General features: G+C 52.6%; 1 protein-coding gene across 1 annotated transcript; it reads left to right on the plus strand.

Annotated features, from left to right (window-relative positions):
* The first annotated feature begins 1141 nt into the window (after positions 1-1141).
* Positions 1142-4263, plus strand: TFF1 (trefoil factor 1). Its single transcript, XM_047729133.1, has 3 exons — positions 1142-1252; positions 3519-3671; positions 4099-4263. The coding sequence occupies exons 1-3, from the start codon at positions 1177-1179 to the stop codon at positions 4113-4115; spliced, it is 246 nt and encodes an 81-aa protein (XP_047585089.1). The 5' UTR covers positions 1142-1176; the 3' UTR covers positions 4116-4263.
* The last annotated feature ends 11099 nt before the right edge of the window (positions 4264-15362 follow it).

The following is a 15362-nucleotide window of genomic DNA, read 5'->3' on the forward strand; positions in this document are numbered from 1 at the left end:
AAAGCTCCTCTCCAAGGTGGATTCGGCTCAGAACCTCATCACTCACCGAGGAGAAGATATTTCTCCTGCCGCTAATTCATTCATTCATCGATTCATTCATTCATTCCTCCACAAATGTCTGTTGAATAAGAACGATTCTTGGTGCAGGGCCACCAGAGGGCACAGAGCAGATGGGGCGCCCTCACCGGCCTGCCGCCCTCCCGGGGGACAGGCATGCTCCGCGCAATGGGGCAGCTGGCCACCCCATGCACTGGGGACACCAAGGGCTCTGGGAACAGAACTGGACCCGGTGGGGTCGGGGGGGCCGGCCAATGGCTGCCAGTCGAGGGGGCTTTACTGGGGGGGACTGAGACAGGGAGAGGGGTCCCTGGAGGGAGGAGAGCCTCTGCTCGGTCTGGTCAGAAGGCTGGCCTTACGTACATACACGGCGTCGTTTTTGAAAGGACCCTGCTGTAGAATGAGAGAGAAAAATGGAAAAATTAATTTAGGTAAGCAAGTTGAAATACTCTAAGTAAGATGTTGGACAGTCTCAAGTTTTCTTTTTTTTTCTTCCTTTTAGGGGAGGGATACGGAGGAGCAGAGGGAGAGAGAACCCCAAGCAGACCCCCCACTGAGTGCAGAGAGCCCAAGCGGGGCTTGATCCCATGACCCTGATCATGACTCGAGCCGGAATCAAGGGTCAGGTGCTTAAGGGACGGAGCCCCCCCGGCACCCCCATGCTTGACTTGTCAATGTCAGTGCCAGCGGGAGGGAGAGCCCTTCCCCTTGCCCCTCCGAGTCCAGCCATCGTGGAGGGCAACCCCGTGAGCCACTGTTGACACAACTGTGCCTTTTGAGGCCAGCTCTCCCATGAGTCACCCTTCTGGGAGCATAATGTTGACACCTGCAGGAGGGTCCCCGCTGCGGTTAGCCGTCGGGCCAGGCCTGAGGGACAGGAGAGAACTTGTGAACCTCAAGTCCTTCCTTCAGGATGATTACGTCCCACAGCTCTCGCCCGTATCAGCAACTCGTTTAATCAGTAGAGATTACCTGGAATGGAGGACTGGGGGGCCCTCCTTAGGCAAATGTTAGCCAGCACTCGGCAAACAGAGCCCGCGCATAAAATGCAGGGCCTTTCCCAGGGTCCCATCCCTGACGCGTGGTCTCCCCGGAGCAGAGAGCAGGGTCACGGCTACCATGGAGCCCAGGGTGGTCTGTGTTCTCGTGCTGGTCTGCGTGCTGACCCTCAGCTCCCTGGCCCAGGGCGAGCTCGGTAAGCGGCCCCCCTCCCGTGAGAGTGCCCGAGCCACAGTCCGTGTGTTTGAGACCAGCACGGTGCTGGCTGCTGGCTGCTGGGAGGATTTGGGAGGGTGAAGGCCGGTAGAGAGCACCGCACGGACACGGCTATGGAAACTCCGAGCGCCACTGTGAGCATGTGGGTGTCCTGGTCACTGCTGGCCGTGTCCGGCACCCAGCACCCCAAGTACCAGCTCTTAAGGGGTGGTCTTGGAGATGTCGTGGGAGAGCAGCTCCTCAGATGTCCGAGCTGGACTCTGGTCCAAGCCACCCAGGTGCCCAAGAGCCCATTCTGTGGACGGCCATCACCTGAGGACACCTGCAGGCTCTGCGGTCCCAGTGGGTGGGTTCCAGGGTCGCCACAAGGTCGGCGCATGCTGCCCTCTTTTTTTTTTTTTTAAAGATTTTATTTATTTATTTGACAGAGAGAGATCACAAGCAGGCAGAGAGGCAGGCAGAGACACAGGAGGAAGCAGGCTCCCTGCTGAGCAAAGAGCCCGATGCGGGACTCGATCCCAGGACTCTGAGATCATGACCTGAGCCGAAGGCAGCGGCTTAACCCACTGAGCCACCCAGGCGCCCCGCATGCTGCCCTCTTGAGCAGCTGTCTCAGCCCCTGGACCGAGGCACCAGGCTCAGGGGGCTTAGAGTGGGATGATGTTTTCAGAGAGCACCTTGCAGGCTCCCCTCTGCTCCGTGTTACTTATTTTCGTCAAATGCTGTTGTATAATTTCCCAGGTTTTCCAAACCAGGATTTCCATAGAGGTTTGAGGAGAGGGAGCTAAAACTGTGGTTTCTGTGGATCTCAGGGTGCCTTCCGATGACCCAATGGGGAGGGGGACGAAGGCACCTGATGGCCTCTCAGAAGGTCCCCAAGGCAGGGACGGGCTGAGGCTGAAGGGACACCTGGGCTTCAGGTCGGGAGTGGACGTGGCTGTGCAGTGGAGGATTCTGGGAGTGTGGCCACGCGGCCACCCCCAGGCCTGGCTGTGGCTCCCTCTCCCCCCACCGCCTGGTGCACCCCTTCTCGGTGGCTCAGGGATCCTGTCACAAAGGACTCCAGAAGCCAGCTCACACGCACAGCCCTAGCAGAGACCGCACCGGTCGAGGTCCGTCCCGTGCGGGAAAAGGGGAGCACAGAGCTTGGAAACCTGGAATTCCTGATCAGGAGTGTGAGCTGGCAGGGGCCCGGCGCTGGCGAGCCCCCGCCCCACCCCGGCTGCAGGACACAGAGCCGTGTCTGAGGGTGCACAAGCACACGCACGCCCGGAACACCCGTGCACACACAGCTCCTCCTGACTTCACAACTGCCCTGGGGATGGGCGACGCCACCTGCCTTCTGGGGCGGGGGGCAGACACGAGGACACTGACGTCCTGCAGAGACCACCCAGCCTGTGGGTTAACAGGGTTCAGCCCCTTCAGTTCTCCTGCGTAGACCACACAGAAGCCCTGCCTCCCAGAGTGTCCCCCCACCGCGTGTTCCCCACCGTCCTGACTCCCATTGTCTCCCTCCTCCCCTCCCCCCCCCGGTTAAAGCTGCTGATTGGCTGAAGGCACCCCCCCCCCAGCTCTGTGTCTTTCCTGCAAACAGCCTACACCTCCTAAAATACACCTGGTTCTGTCTTGACTGCCTGGGAACCCGTGCTCTGCTCCCCGTGCAGGGTATGGCCATTGCTTCATCCCCTCCTGGTCAACCTCCTCCCACAGGAAGCCCTCCTTGCTTTGTTCTGCCTTGTCCTTGTCCCTCCTGTGCCTGCCTTCAGCTCCCTGGGATGGCCTCCTGGGGCTGTTCTGCACATTCACTCGCTCTCCTCCTCCATCAGACTATTAGCTTCTTAACGACATCTCTATTTTTAATTTCTGGTCCATCCCCCCGCCTGGGGCCACCATGAGCTCGGTCCTTGAGCGACCTTCACTGCCTACTTTTGCTCTGCTGATTTCTGTTTCTAGCACATGCAGATGGTGTTCAATAGATATTTATTGGCTGATAAAACTAAATGATTGTTGACGTGAACGAATGTGCGGGTAAACAAGGTAGGGAGGTGTGACGTTTGCAAATCCCAGGCGCCTTGCCCTGGCCCTGAGCTGAAGGGGTTTCACATCAGAAGATGAGGCTGGGATGTCCCTCTCGTACCCTGAGCCTCAAGTCCCCGTCCGTGGTGCCAGGTGGCTGCTGGTTGCACTGGAGAAGAGAGAGGGACATCGGCCAATGACTTATGTTCCCTCTTGCCCCGCACCTCCAGATACGTGTGTGGTAGCCCCACACCACAGGACGAATTGTGGTGTCCCAGGAATCACGCCTGACCAGTGCAAAGCCAGAGGCTGCTGCTTCGACAACACTGTTAGTGGCGTCCCCTGGTGCTTCCAACCCGTGGCTGTGGACAACTCTCCTGACGGTATGGCCAGGGTGGCTCCGTGGGGTCTGATGGTGTAGGGCGGGGGTGGGACCTCATGGGGGCACAAGGCCCTGGTCTGCACGTCCCGCTGTTTCTGGGAGCTGGGGGTGTGTGTGGGGAGGTGGTCCAGCCTGCATCGGGCTGATGTCGGGATGGGGACACAGAGACCAGGCTGGGAGACCGCTTGACAAGGAGCCCTGTCTGTCCCTGTGTTTCTTCACATCACTCTCTGCAAGCCCGTGGAGAATCCTGGTAGCTCTTTCCCCTGCTTGCTGGGGAGTGTAGGGAGGAACTGAGACAGGAAGGCGGGGTGTGTCTTCTAAGGGATTTTCCCATTGGTGCTGCCAAGTCGAGTTGAATTATTCTCAAGTGAATGAACTATGGGGGTTTCATTGCCTCGTGTCTCCTTCTCACTCCTCATCTTCAGAGGAGTGCTCCTTCTAGACGCGCTTTGGGGCAGCGGCGCCAGGAGCTGGAATGGCCTTGCCCAGCAGCCCGGAGCCCAGCCACATCACCGGCTGGCACTCGGGGCCCTCTGCGTCCACGCCTCGGCGGGCTTCGTGGGCAGACAGCACACACCCCTGGACTCAAAATTGGCTTAACGATTAAAAGAGATGAACGTCACTCATGCTTTCGTGGTTGTTTTTTTAAATTGCCAATGATTGTCCTTTCTTGGATAGGGAGGTACACCATTTCTACATGTGGCCTCTCATCATGGGTCGTCCGTGGGCTCACCCCACCTTGGGGAGGTGTGAACGTCAGAGGAGGGAATGAGGCCGTTAGATGGTCATGGGCGGCTCGACCATCCCAGGGAGTACAGCTGGTCTGGTCCCCAGTACCAGGCAGGTGGGCTTTCCCCGCTGATGGGGAGCCCCAGGCCTGTTTTTGGGTACCTGCTGCTCATTCCTCACATTCTTTCTTACCTGACTTCCAGACTATAAAAAGGGGGGCACTCTTGCAGCTGGAGGCGTCTCTAGGACTCTGTTCTGACTCATGAGGTGGGAGGGCATCTACTTGGAGGCTCTGGGGAATGACTTTTCCTCCTTGGAAGAAGAGCTCCCTCTTGCTGCCCTGGCCAGGCCCTGCAGCCTGTGTTCAGATGTTGTGTGGAGTTAGAGTGCGATGCAGGGCTTCAAGCAGCTGTTTTGTGCTAATGAGGAACAGCCATAGAACTAGAGCCCTGACTCCCCTGAGCTACTGATTTGACTCACCCACCTTGAGACTTCATGTTGAGTCCACTCAGATGTCCTGATGGGTTAAAGCACGGCCAGCTGGGTTTTCTGTTCCTTGATAATACATTACCAGGGCCCAGCTACCACTGGTGGGGACAAACTCTCACTCAATGTCAAACTGCTTAGGCTGAATCCTCCAGGCTGGCCCCTTGAGCTGATAAAGGATTGTGGGCAATTCATTTGTTCCCTCCTCTGCACCTGGCAACTTCCTAAGCCATCTGTGCAGCTCAGGCTCTCTCTTGGCTGGAAACCTTGGGCTCAGCATTAGGAACGAGCCAACAGCAGAGGAAGGTGTTGTGCCGAGAGTCAAAGGCACGTCTATGTTTTTGAAACCAACTCCCTTCCAAATGATACTTCATCCTTATCTCCATCACCCCTGCCCACCCCCGTAACTGGAGAGAATGGGGCCAAGACTGTTTACCTGCTCGCCTGTGTGAGCCAACCCACAGCCCGACAGGTTCAGCACCCCTTCCCAGCATGTGACACAGAGGGAAATCCGGGTCTGCCCTCCGCCATCCATGGACCGTCCAGGTTGTGTGGGTGCGTGATCTTGGCTCCACCGTCTGGACCACAGACCTAGAGAGAGCCTGGGGATTCTTGCTGGGACAGCCCTGCCTCAGGCTGGTGGGGACACAGGTCCTTCTGTCCCTACCCTGGAGGTGGGGCACAGGGAAAGGTCTATGCCCCTTGGTCCTTGTGGAAAATCATAACCTTCCCCAAGAATCTTCCAGGGGGCTGAGCCGAGCAGAGGGGGAGAAGACAGTTGGGCAGCCAGAGTGGGGGCCTGACAGAGCCGAAGGGTGGGGCGCCCCACTAGCTCTAGGTCCCGAGTGCTTCAAGGAGAACTCAGGGCAGGTTTCTGACATCTGGCCTCTCTCCCTTGGTGGTCCCAGCTCCTGGAAGCTTGGCTGCGTGGGCTGCGGAGCCCGAGGGGTGAAGTCTGAGTGGGTACAGAGGCCAGAGATGGGTGCAGGGGGCACTGGGGACGCGAGACTTCCTCCAGGTTTCAAGGAGCGAGAGGAGGGTGTCAGCAGGACTGAGAGGTCCAGCGGCAATGTGGGGGGCTGTGCTATCAGCGCTGGGGACGAAGAGAAGTCACTGCAGCCTGTGTGGTGGACCCCTGCACAACTTCCTGGCCCCCTCCAGGACCCTCCTGTCACATCTAGGCTATCCTCCAGACCACTGTCCCAGCCCCCTCTTGGCCCCTTCCAGCCCCCTCCCGGGCCCCTCCAGGCCCTTCCCAGCCACCCTCCTGGACCCCTCCTGGCTACCCCCTTGACCCCTTCCAGACCACCACCCTCCAGGCCCCCTTTGGGCCCCTGCCCCTCTCCCTCCCAGGCCCCTCCTGGCCTGCTCTCGGCCCCCTTCCAGCCACCCTCCAGGGCCCCACTCCCAGCTGTGAGAGTCTGGGGTGGCCAGTTAGAGGCTACCTGGGGCCCCTTGAGTCCTTGATGTGCGGGGGGTGGGGTGGGAAGCAGACAGCTGTGACAATAAAGCGCCTTTGCAGGAACAGTTTTGCTGATAAGGCACGAGGAAGGACGTGTCTCTCATACGCATGCACACACACACACACACACACGCACACACTCGACTCTTAAAGGGCCCGGGGAAACTGGCGTAAGGGGGCCATGTGGGGGTAAGCCCTCCGCACCTCGCGCCGCTGAATTTCCCTCAGAAGACTAGAGGCTGTCCCCATAATTGCTCTATTTGAATACACTGCCGGGCAGGGGAAAGTGTTACATATTCTCTATTTTGTATTTAGAAACAGGCTTTCCACCTCAGAGCAAAGCGATGCAACGATGTGCCCGTTTAAAGTCATCTTGGTCTCACTAGGCATGAAGCTGAAATGCCGACCTGACCCACTTAACACCTGGCAAAGCTGTCCATGCCATCCTGCCCGGCTCCTACCAGCCTGGAAAGCGGCAACTCAGGGGACCTTCTAGAACTTTCCATGTCCTTGAAGGACTTCGGACAGAAGTTCAGACGTCTCTCTGGTTGGGGGAGCTCCATGTTCAAGGGGGAGCTGTGGGTCTCCTAGGTAGACAGCCGGTGTGGGAGGGAGTGGCATCTTGGTCGGGCCTGGGACAGACTCGGAATCTCAGAATGTGTGATCAAGGAGTTTCCAGGAATGGAGCAGAGGGGAGGACAACAGAGAGGGCCCAGGGCAGCATGGGAGCACATGCTGACCCTGGGGCAGGTGTGCTGGGGCTCCAGATACTAACCCACTCCCTGATTTCTCCTCTGGTGAGAGTGGCTGTGCGAAGGACCACACCCAGTGTGGCTTCAGCCACAGACATTGATTGTCCCCCAGCTCCAGAGGCTGGATGTCCAATGTCTACGTGTTGGCAGGGCTGCTTCTGCCCGAGACCCCTGTCCATGGTGTGCATTCTTCTCCCCACATCCTCCCATGGGCGTCCTGCCATTTGTGTCTGTGTCCTGTATCTCCCTCATTAGGACACCAGTCTTGCTGGATCCAGGCCCACCCTACTGGCCTCATTTTACCTTCATCACTTTTTGGAAGATCATATCTCAAGTCAAATCACGTTCTGACTACTGGGGCTCAGGACTTCAACATATGAATTGGGTGGGAACCCAGTTCGGCCCATGACAGCTGGTGTCTCCTCCTTGCTACCGAGAAGCTCTAATCAATGTGGATCACCAAAGAGCAGGGGTCATGATCATCTCCGATATCTGAGACTCATCAATTTTTTGATAATGCTGGGGAAACAAATGTGATGGGTGAAACTGAATGTGTCAAGTACAGAGAGTGGGAAACTTGTGGCCTGTGACATGTGGGTGGCATTCCTAAGATGTCTTACATGTAGAGAGTTGGTCACCTGTAGGATGTTTTACATGATGAAAAGGAAGGAATGAGCAGAAATGGTACTATAGATAGGCAAGGATGGAAAGGCCAAGTCATCAGAAGTGGACCGTGCATGTCCAGGCTGAAAGCTCAGATACCTCTAAACCAGGGACCCATCAGTGATCACTGTCATGGCCCAAATTAGGCCCCAGAAACACAGACTGTCATGGCTGCCCTGTGGTTTACCATGGGCTACAGCTGGGTCAGCAATGCTTGCCCTGAGTCTCTCCAAGAAAGCTTGAGCATGATGGTCCCTGGTGCCATCCGTGTCCTGACCCCTTGCTCAAGCATCAGTGCTGGTCTTGCTTACCAGGGAAGGTTGAGAGCAGGACAGGATGTGACTGAGGATCCAGGTGTGTGGTCCTTCCACCCACCTGTACCCCACACAAAGCATTAACTTGCCGCTTCTCCCACAGATTCCACACGTGATATCCATGGATTTACCATACTCTGTGGCCTTTCTGTTCTGTGGCTGGTCCTGTACTTGGAGGCTACATCACTTCTGGATAATTTCCACACAACAGGATTCTGTTCAGAAAATGTTGATCTAAGGATCAGACCAGGAACCAGTTCTTGAAGCCAAGTTGTGATTTAAGATCATATTTGTAAGGTCACTAGGAAGGATACTGTTAGTTTAAGAAAACTCCCTTGCCTTTCTTTGTGAGTGTGGGGAGGGGCGGTGAGTGGAAATGTTTAATGCTTGTGACCCTGATAGGAAACATCAACTAGTAAGAGAGAGACACAATTGGCAAATTCAGCACGGAACTTACCGGAAGGTATCAAAGGCTCCTAGGGCATGGTTACCTTTTTAAGGGTCTAAGCAGTTGGAAGTTACAGTCAGCAACAGAAAAAGAAATAGTGTTAATTTTTAAAAAGATTTTATTTATTTAGAGAGAGGGAGGAGGAGGAGGAGAAAAAGTGTGCGTGCTGGGGGAGGGGCAAAGGAAGAGGGAGAGAGAGAATCCCAAGCAGACTTCCCACTGAGCAGGGAGCCCAATTTGGGGCTTGATCCCACAACCATGAGATCATGGCCTGAACCGAAATCGAGAGCCAGACACCTAACTGACTGAGCCACCTAGGCACCCCAAAGACAGTATTATTTTTAAAGGTATTTCTTAATTGTTCTTCTTAGCTCTTAACATTGCCCTGAGCTGGACATTTTGGGGGTCGCAGATTAAATCGGGCAAAAACTTACATAACTGTATATCTGTGTGGTATAAGGAGATCGAATGAATTAATAGATGGGGAATGTTTATTCTAAAGGGAAATGCTGGAAGGACTTTTGGTCAGTGTGGAGAACTGGAAAGAACGGAGAGTTTACCTTCCTTGCAAGCTGAGAGACTCCCTGATGCTGGCAGAGGATAGGAGACTCCCGGTTCAGAGATAAAGGGCTTCATTACTCATGGCTTGGCCAGTGGCATGGGCAGCAGCATCTTTGTGTTGGTTCCCTTTGCCTCCAAAGGGGTGACATGGATGGGTCCAGATAGATGCCAGCACACACAGTGGGTCACAGTATAGGAGAGGAACCCTGACCTCTTCAGGGGCTCAAATCTTTTAAGGGGGTAGGAAGCTTGCCTGCCTTTGTTCTGGGAGGAGACACCATATCTATCTTCCAAGGTTGTTTGCTACACAAACACTGGTTAGCTGAGATCAAGAGCAGTTGATGAGTCATATATGCACAGTCTGGGGAGTGGGGAAAAGACATTACACCACCTGGGGACGGAAGGAACCAGTATGGTTGTGGCAGGGAGCTTTGTAGGAACAAGAGGGTGGAGTGCCCTCAGGAGGTTCCCACAGGAGACTGTGGTTGGTCTGTTTGACTAATTCTGGTTGGGGAGTGGAGCTCACTGCTCAGAGGTGAGCAGCAACTGTGCCTGGTCCCTTGATAAGGAGGGTTGTTTGACTAGGGGTCATATCTGTGGGAGCAGAGCAGGGAGGGGAATTTGTGGTTAGGTCACTCAAAGCCCTCCAATGCCACCAGACGTCAAGGCAGCACACATCCCTGAACCTTAATTTAACCCCGTATGGATAGTTAATGCCTCAGTCATATGCACAAATGTGAGAGACTTGAGAATTGTCTCCCAACAACCAGTGTACCAAATGTATTGTTTTCAAGACCGGATTGCCAAAGAGGAAAGAAAACATGGCAGCATGCTTCCATAACATTTACTTAGTAAATAAAATAAAATACAAGATTTCGCTCCATTTTCATATTTTAAATTCACTGTTAGAGAAGTTTAAGACTGTAATACAGGAGTATGCAGATTTTTTGGTAAAGGGCCAGGTCTTGTGGGCATAGTTTCTGTCAGAACTACCCAGCTCTTCCATTGTAACTTGAACATAGCCAGAGACAATATGTAAATGAGTGGGTATGACTGTCTTTTAATAAAGTTTTATTTAAAAAACAGGCAATGAGCCTATGGGCCATAGTTTGCCAACTTTTATTACACTGTATTATTTTTCCTTGGTGTGTGGTAACTTGAATGGTTCAAACATTTTCAAGTTTTAAGATCAGCCAGATCATGTTTTGTCTCAAATAAAGCACCCACTCAGACACCAAAGAGACATCTTAAAGTGATTTAAATCTTGATGAAAATCAGAGAAGTTCAACGAGGACATTGACAATAGAGAAGTTCATTGCACAACACCCTGAAAAATGTCCTTAAATTTGTCTGTCCAATTATATCCCTCAAATATAACTTATCAAAACATCCCCCATGTCATCCCCTGCTAGACTCAATATCAAAATTCCCATCAGCATCTGTTGATTTCCCTATTTCTTTTCCCAGCTTCGGCCACACTCTTTATTATGTAGATACATTTCGTTGTGGGCTCTAAAAGATTCTGTTATTCTACCTTATTGACCAGCACAACCAAACTGCAGAAACCAAACCAGAAACTTAAAATGGTAGGGAGATGGGTTTGGGGTGGGGGTGCTCTGTCCTTCTGGATTTGGCATGATTATGCATATAAATGTTGGAAATTTTAAAAAATAAATAAATTAATTAAAATGTTGGAAAAAAATTTAAAAAATGTTTTCTCCTGGTGATAGCGTAAAACTGAGATATTCTATGACACAGGTTTTAGAAGGCATGTGAGACTTTGAAAAGCATTTAAAATTCCTCATTCCACCTATCTTTTGACAGAGGACACTAATCAGGAGACAGGAGGAGGTTTGCCTGGTTTATTTGCATATATCCATATTTAGATTTTTTTTATGAATTACAGAAGGTAATTTGGGTAAGGGGCAACACTAGGTGGCAAGTTCAGTTCCCCGGGGTGTTACTCACTTGTGCACTCCCCTCACCGAGTGTGGCAGTCATGTGCACACACTAGGTCAGTTTCCCAGGATACAGCATGTGGGAGGCAATGTCTCATTCTCACCCTACATGCAGTTGCTGTGCTACTTGGGCAAATCCTTTTACCTATACAGATCATGAAAAGGGGGTGAAATCTTAGCCCTGACTTGGGATTGTTGTAGGAACAAAATGAGACAGAGCATGTGAAATCCCTAGAAGATCACCTGCCACAAAGTCAGCCTGTAATGCACGGTAGGGGTTCTCTTTAGTGCCATCAATAAAGGAACCAGGAACATGGAAATCCACTTCAGGTGCAGGTGTAGGTACGGTTGTGTGGGTAGTGGTGAAGCGCGCTTGTCTTTACCCCAGTGAAAGTGAATTCTTCTTGGAAGGGGCAGCTCCTGAGTTAGGAGCTGAAGGACTGGTAGGCTGAAGGTCATGATGTGTCTAGGGAAGCCAAAGTTGCTTATGTGGTCAGGGGAATGAACCCTGCCAGGTGGGAGAGAGTTGCAGCCCCTGGGTGACTCATGCCCTTGGCTAGAAGAATGTCCAAGAAAATTCCTCAGACAGCAGGTTTGCAAGTGGCCGAGTCTCTGGCTTTTGTTTGTCTAGAAAAAAGAGTATTTTTGAAATCTCTGTGCCTTTTTCTGTTCAATTTTGCTGTGAACCCAGAACTCCTCCGAGATAAAAGCCACATCTTAAAAGAGGATTTTTGCTTTTATCGTTGACGGATACACTCACTGAGTATAAAATCCAGGCTTGATAATGGGTGGTTTCTTTTCTTTCAGCACTTAAAAATTGTCCTTCTGTTCCTTCCAGGGGTACTGTTTCAGCAAGGTGAGAAGTCAGCTGTGTCACCCTGTATGCAGGGAACTTGAGGGGCTGTAAGAATTCTTTCCATCACTTATTTTCAACAATATGATTGTGCTTGGTCTTGATATGGTTCTCTTTGTCTTTATCTTGCTTGGAGAATTTTGAGCTTCTAAGATATATGGGTTTAAGCATTTCACCAAGTTTCCCCCCAAATTGTCCATTATTTCTTCAAATACTTATTCTCTCCTCTCCTGCTGGCACACCAATTACATGTCTGTTAGACCCCTTGATGTTTCCTGGGGCCGGAGGTTCTGTTCATTGTTTTCAGCCCCCTTTCTCTCTCGGCTTCAGTCTGCAGAATTTATGCAGTACTGGCTTCAGATCAACCAGCCATTTCTCCCACTATCTAATCCAAAGCCCGCACTGTGGATTTCATCATTTCAGATACTGTGTTTTCATGTCTGGAATTTCCACTTCGGTCATTTCTAGACTCTATTCTCCATTCATATTTTAAAATGTGTTCCCTCATTATATTTTTATGTTTCTTTAAATGTTTGAACATTTTAATGCAGCTCCTGGGTCTATTTCTATTCACTGTTTTTTCTCATGACTATGGGTCCTGTTTTCCTGCTTCTTCACACATCTGCTGATGTCTGGTTTTGTGCCAAACATCATGGATGCAATGTCGTGTGTCTGGGCTTTCTTATTTTCCTTAATAAAATAATGAGTTTCATCCTGTTAGGCAGTTAATTTACTTGCTGGGTGAACCTGATTCTTTAAAGACTTGTTTTTTTTTTTTAAAAGATTTTATTTATTTATTTGACAGAGAGAAATCACAAGCAGGCAGAGAGGCAGGCAGAGAGAGAGGAGGAAGCAGGCTCCCCGCTGAGCAGAAAGCCCGATGTGGGGCTCGAACCCAGGACCTGGGATCATGACCTGAGCCGAAGGCAGCGGCTTAACCCACTGAGCCACCCAGGCGCCCCTAAAGACTTGTTTTAAAGTTCTGCTAGAATGGACATGGGGTGACTTTCCTCTAGAAATAGATCAAGCCTACTTTGATGGCATATTGTGGGCTGAATGTTTGTGTATCCCTAAAAATTCATCTGTTAAGGTCTTGATGCCCAGTATGGTTGTATTTGGGAGGTAATTATGGTTAGGTGAGGTCATGAGGACGGAATCCTCATGGCGGGAGACCAGAGAACTTATTCTCTCTCTCTCTCTCTCTCTCTCCCTCTTTCTCCACCAGGTGAAGACACAGTGAAAAAGTGGAGTCTGCAGACCAGGTGAAGGGCCCTCCCCCAAACCAGACCACGTGGGGAGACTTATGTTGGAGTTCCAGCCTTTAGAAGTATTTAAGGCACCCTGTCTGTGGCATTCTGATGTGGCTGCCCAAGCCAACAGAGACACGACATGGCCTTCTGTGTCCCTGCTGAATGACCAACGTGGCCAACAAGCCTACTTCCCCATGACTGTCAGAGCTCAGATTATTGTTGCCACACTACTTGTCTCCCCTCCAAAGAGCATTTTCTTTTCTGGAAGCTTCTGCCACCTGCTCTTATCTTCATGGGCAGCTAAGTCTTTGCCTAAAATGCCAGATAGACCACCACTCATGTTTCTGGAGCACCCTCTTCTCCGGAACCCTAGCCTGAAAATCCCCTGCCTCCATGGCTTCTAATTCCAGCCTCCGTCCCCACAGCCTGGTGAGCCTGCCTGCTCAGTGTGGTTGCCTCACTAGGCTGTGGTCCAGGCAGAGCACAGGGTGACCAAGGGAATCCCGCCCTGCTTCATCCTTTCAGCTGGTTCTGTCTGTTGTCAGCGTCTGAACATTCTCTGTCCCATAGATCCAGTGACTTAATGCCAGGGAGGGAGAGTCTGGTCCCAGTTTCTCCATCATAGTCAGAAGCAGAGGTCCACACAGGTAATGTCTGAGAAAGTTCCCATTTGTGGATTTCTGTCTTCTCTGTGAACTGATAGAAAATATCACCCCCAGAGTTTGCAGAAGGAGGGAGGGAGGAAGGCACAGGTGTGATGGTGCTCGCAGAGGGGAAGAGAGGCACTGAGGCAGTGGGGGGCCTTAGCATTTGAAGAACAGGTGTCGCGGGAGTACCACAGAAAATGTTAGATGCTTAGGACATCCGGAACAGAAAGGACATGAGCAAGTCTTCTTTCTGAGTAGAGTCTGAGTTCCAAGTATGGTCATGGGAGACACGCAGTGACTTGAAGAAGTGATGGATGCTTCTAGAGATGAGGAAGAAATGGAAACCTGGGTGATGTGAATTTGGATGAGCCATTCACTGGAATGCTGAAGCCATCCGGGAGGTCACTAAGTTGTGGCGTGACGAGGGACACAGTGAGCTCAGTGCTAAAATCCTGAACAGAAGTGACAGGCTGAAGGTCGGGAGATGACAAGAGGGCAGCGGCATCAGAAGTGGTCTGGTACACACCCTGCATCTCCGAGGAGCGCGGCTTTGCACACATGTGGAGACAGTGGGGCACAAGGCAAGCGCCCATCCACCCTGGCCTGAGTCTGGGTGATGGGCATGTGGCTACCCGGCAGGGCCACAAGGGTTGTGCTGTGCAAGGCTCCGCATTCGGGGCGGGGGGTCACGGATGTGGGAGACGGTGCGTCCATTATCATGATCTGCCCACAGCTCCAAGTCACCCGTCTTGAAGGAAGCAGCGTGTGGATGGTGGGGGCCCTGGCTCGGGCCTGAGGGCTGCTCCTGGGAGGAGCACAAGGGAACCGTGTCTGGGGGGCACAGGTTTCTGCAGGCGCCAGGAGGGGTTGCAGGGAGAGACATCAGGGGCTCAGCGTGGATGAAGAGCTTCTGCAGGTCTTCTGGAAGGATCAGGATGGGGGCAGCGGGAGGAAGCAGGTAGCGGGTCAGGGAGAGGAAGCAGGGTGGGGAGACAGTGGTCACATGGGGCCCTTTGTCTTGCCGGTGACCAAGGGTGGTGGAGACACGGGATGAGGAAAGTTGACTTTCCAAGGTTTCAAGGAACCCAGTGGCTGCCCAGTGGGTCAGAGACCTGGACTGGAGGGGCTGGAGTGGGTCAGGCAGAAGCTTTCTGGACCCCGAGAACACTGGGTTTTGGATTCTGTGCCTCTCTGGATCCCTGGAGGCTCAACCTGCGATTCACAGATGGGGCCCTTCCTTTGAGGCCTCAGGGGCTCACCGCTCCTCTCAGCCCCAAATCTTCCCTCTTTGTCCCTTGGGGTGCCTCCCTCTCCCGCCGTCCCCTTTCCCTCCATCCCATCCGTGGGCTCTTCCCTGGACCGTGGCACCCCCTCACATGTGGGCAGGCTTAGGTCTTTAGGAAACACATGGGGCTCCCACGGAGGGAAAACAGAGGCATTTCGGGGGTTGCTGAAAGGAGCTTGTGATTTTTACCCATCAGCCTCAAACCCATGGAGCCCAGGGGACACAGAAGACCGGAGGCTGGCAGAGGCATCCACATCGACCTTGAAGTATGGTCTTTTCTA

This window comes from Lutra lutra, chromosome 1 (assembly GCF_902655055.1).
Source record: "Lutra lutra chromosome 1, mLutLut1.2, whole genome shotgun sequence".
In the NCBI taxonomy this organism is placed as follows: Eukaryota; Metazoa; Chordata; class Mammalia; order Carnivora; family Mustelidae; genus Lutra; species Lutra lutra.

Excerpts from the sequence above, each read along its gene's own strand:
- TFF1 (XM_047729133.1), top strand. The coding sequence starts at position 1,177 with ATGGAGCCCAGGGTGGTCTGTGTTCTCGTGCTGGTCTGCGTGCTGACC. Across the intron at positions 1,253-3,518 it reads CCTGGCCCAGGGCGAGCTCG|ATACGTGTGTGGTAGCCCCA; the intron begins GTAAGCGGCCCC and ends CCGCACCTCCAG.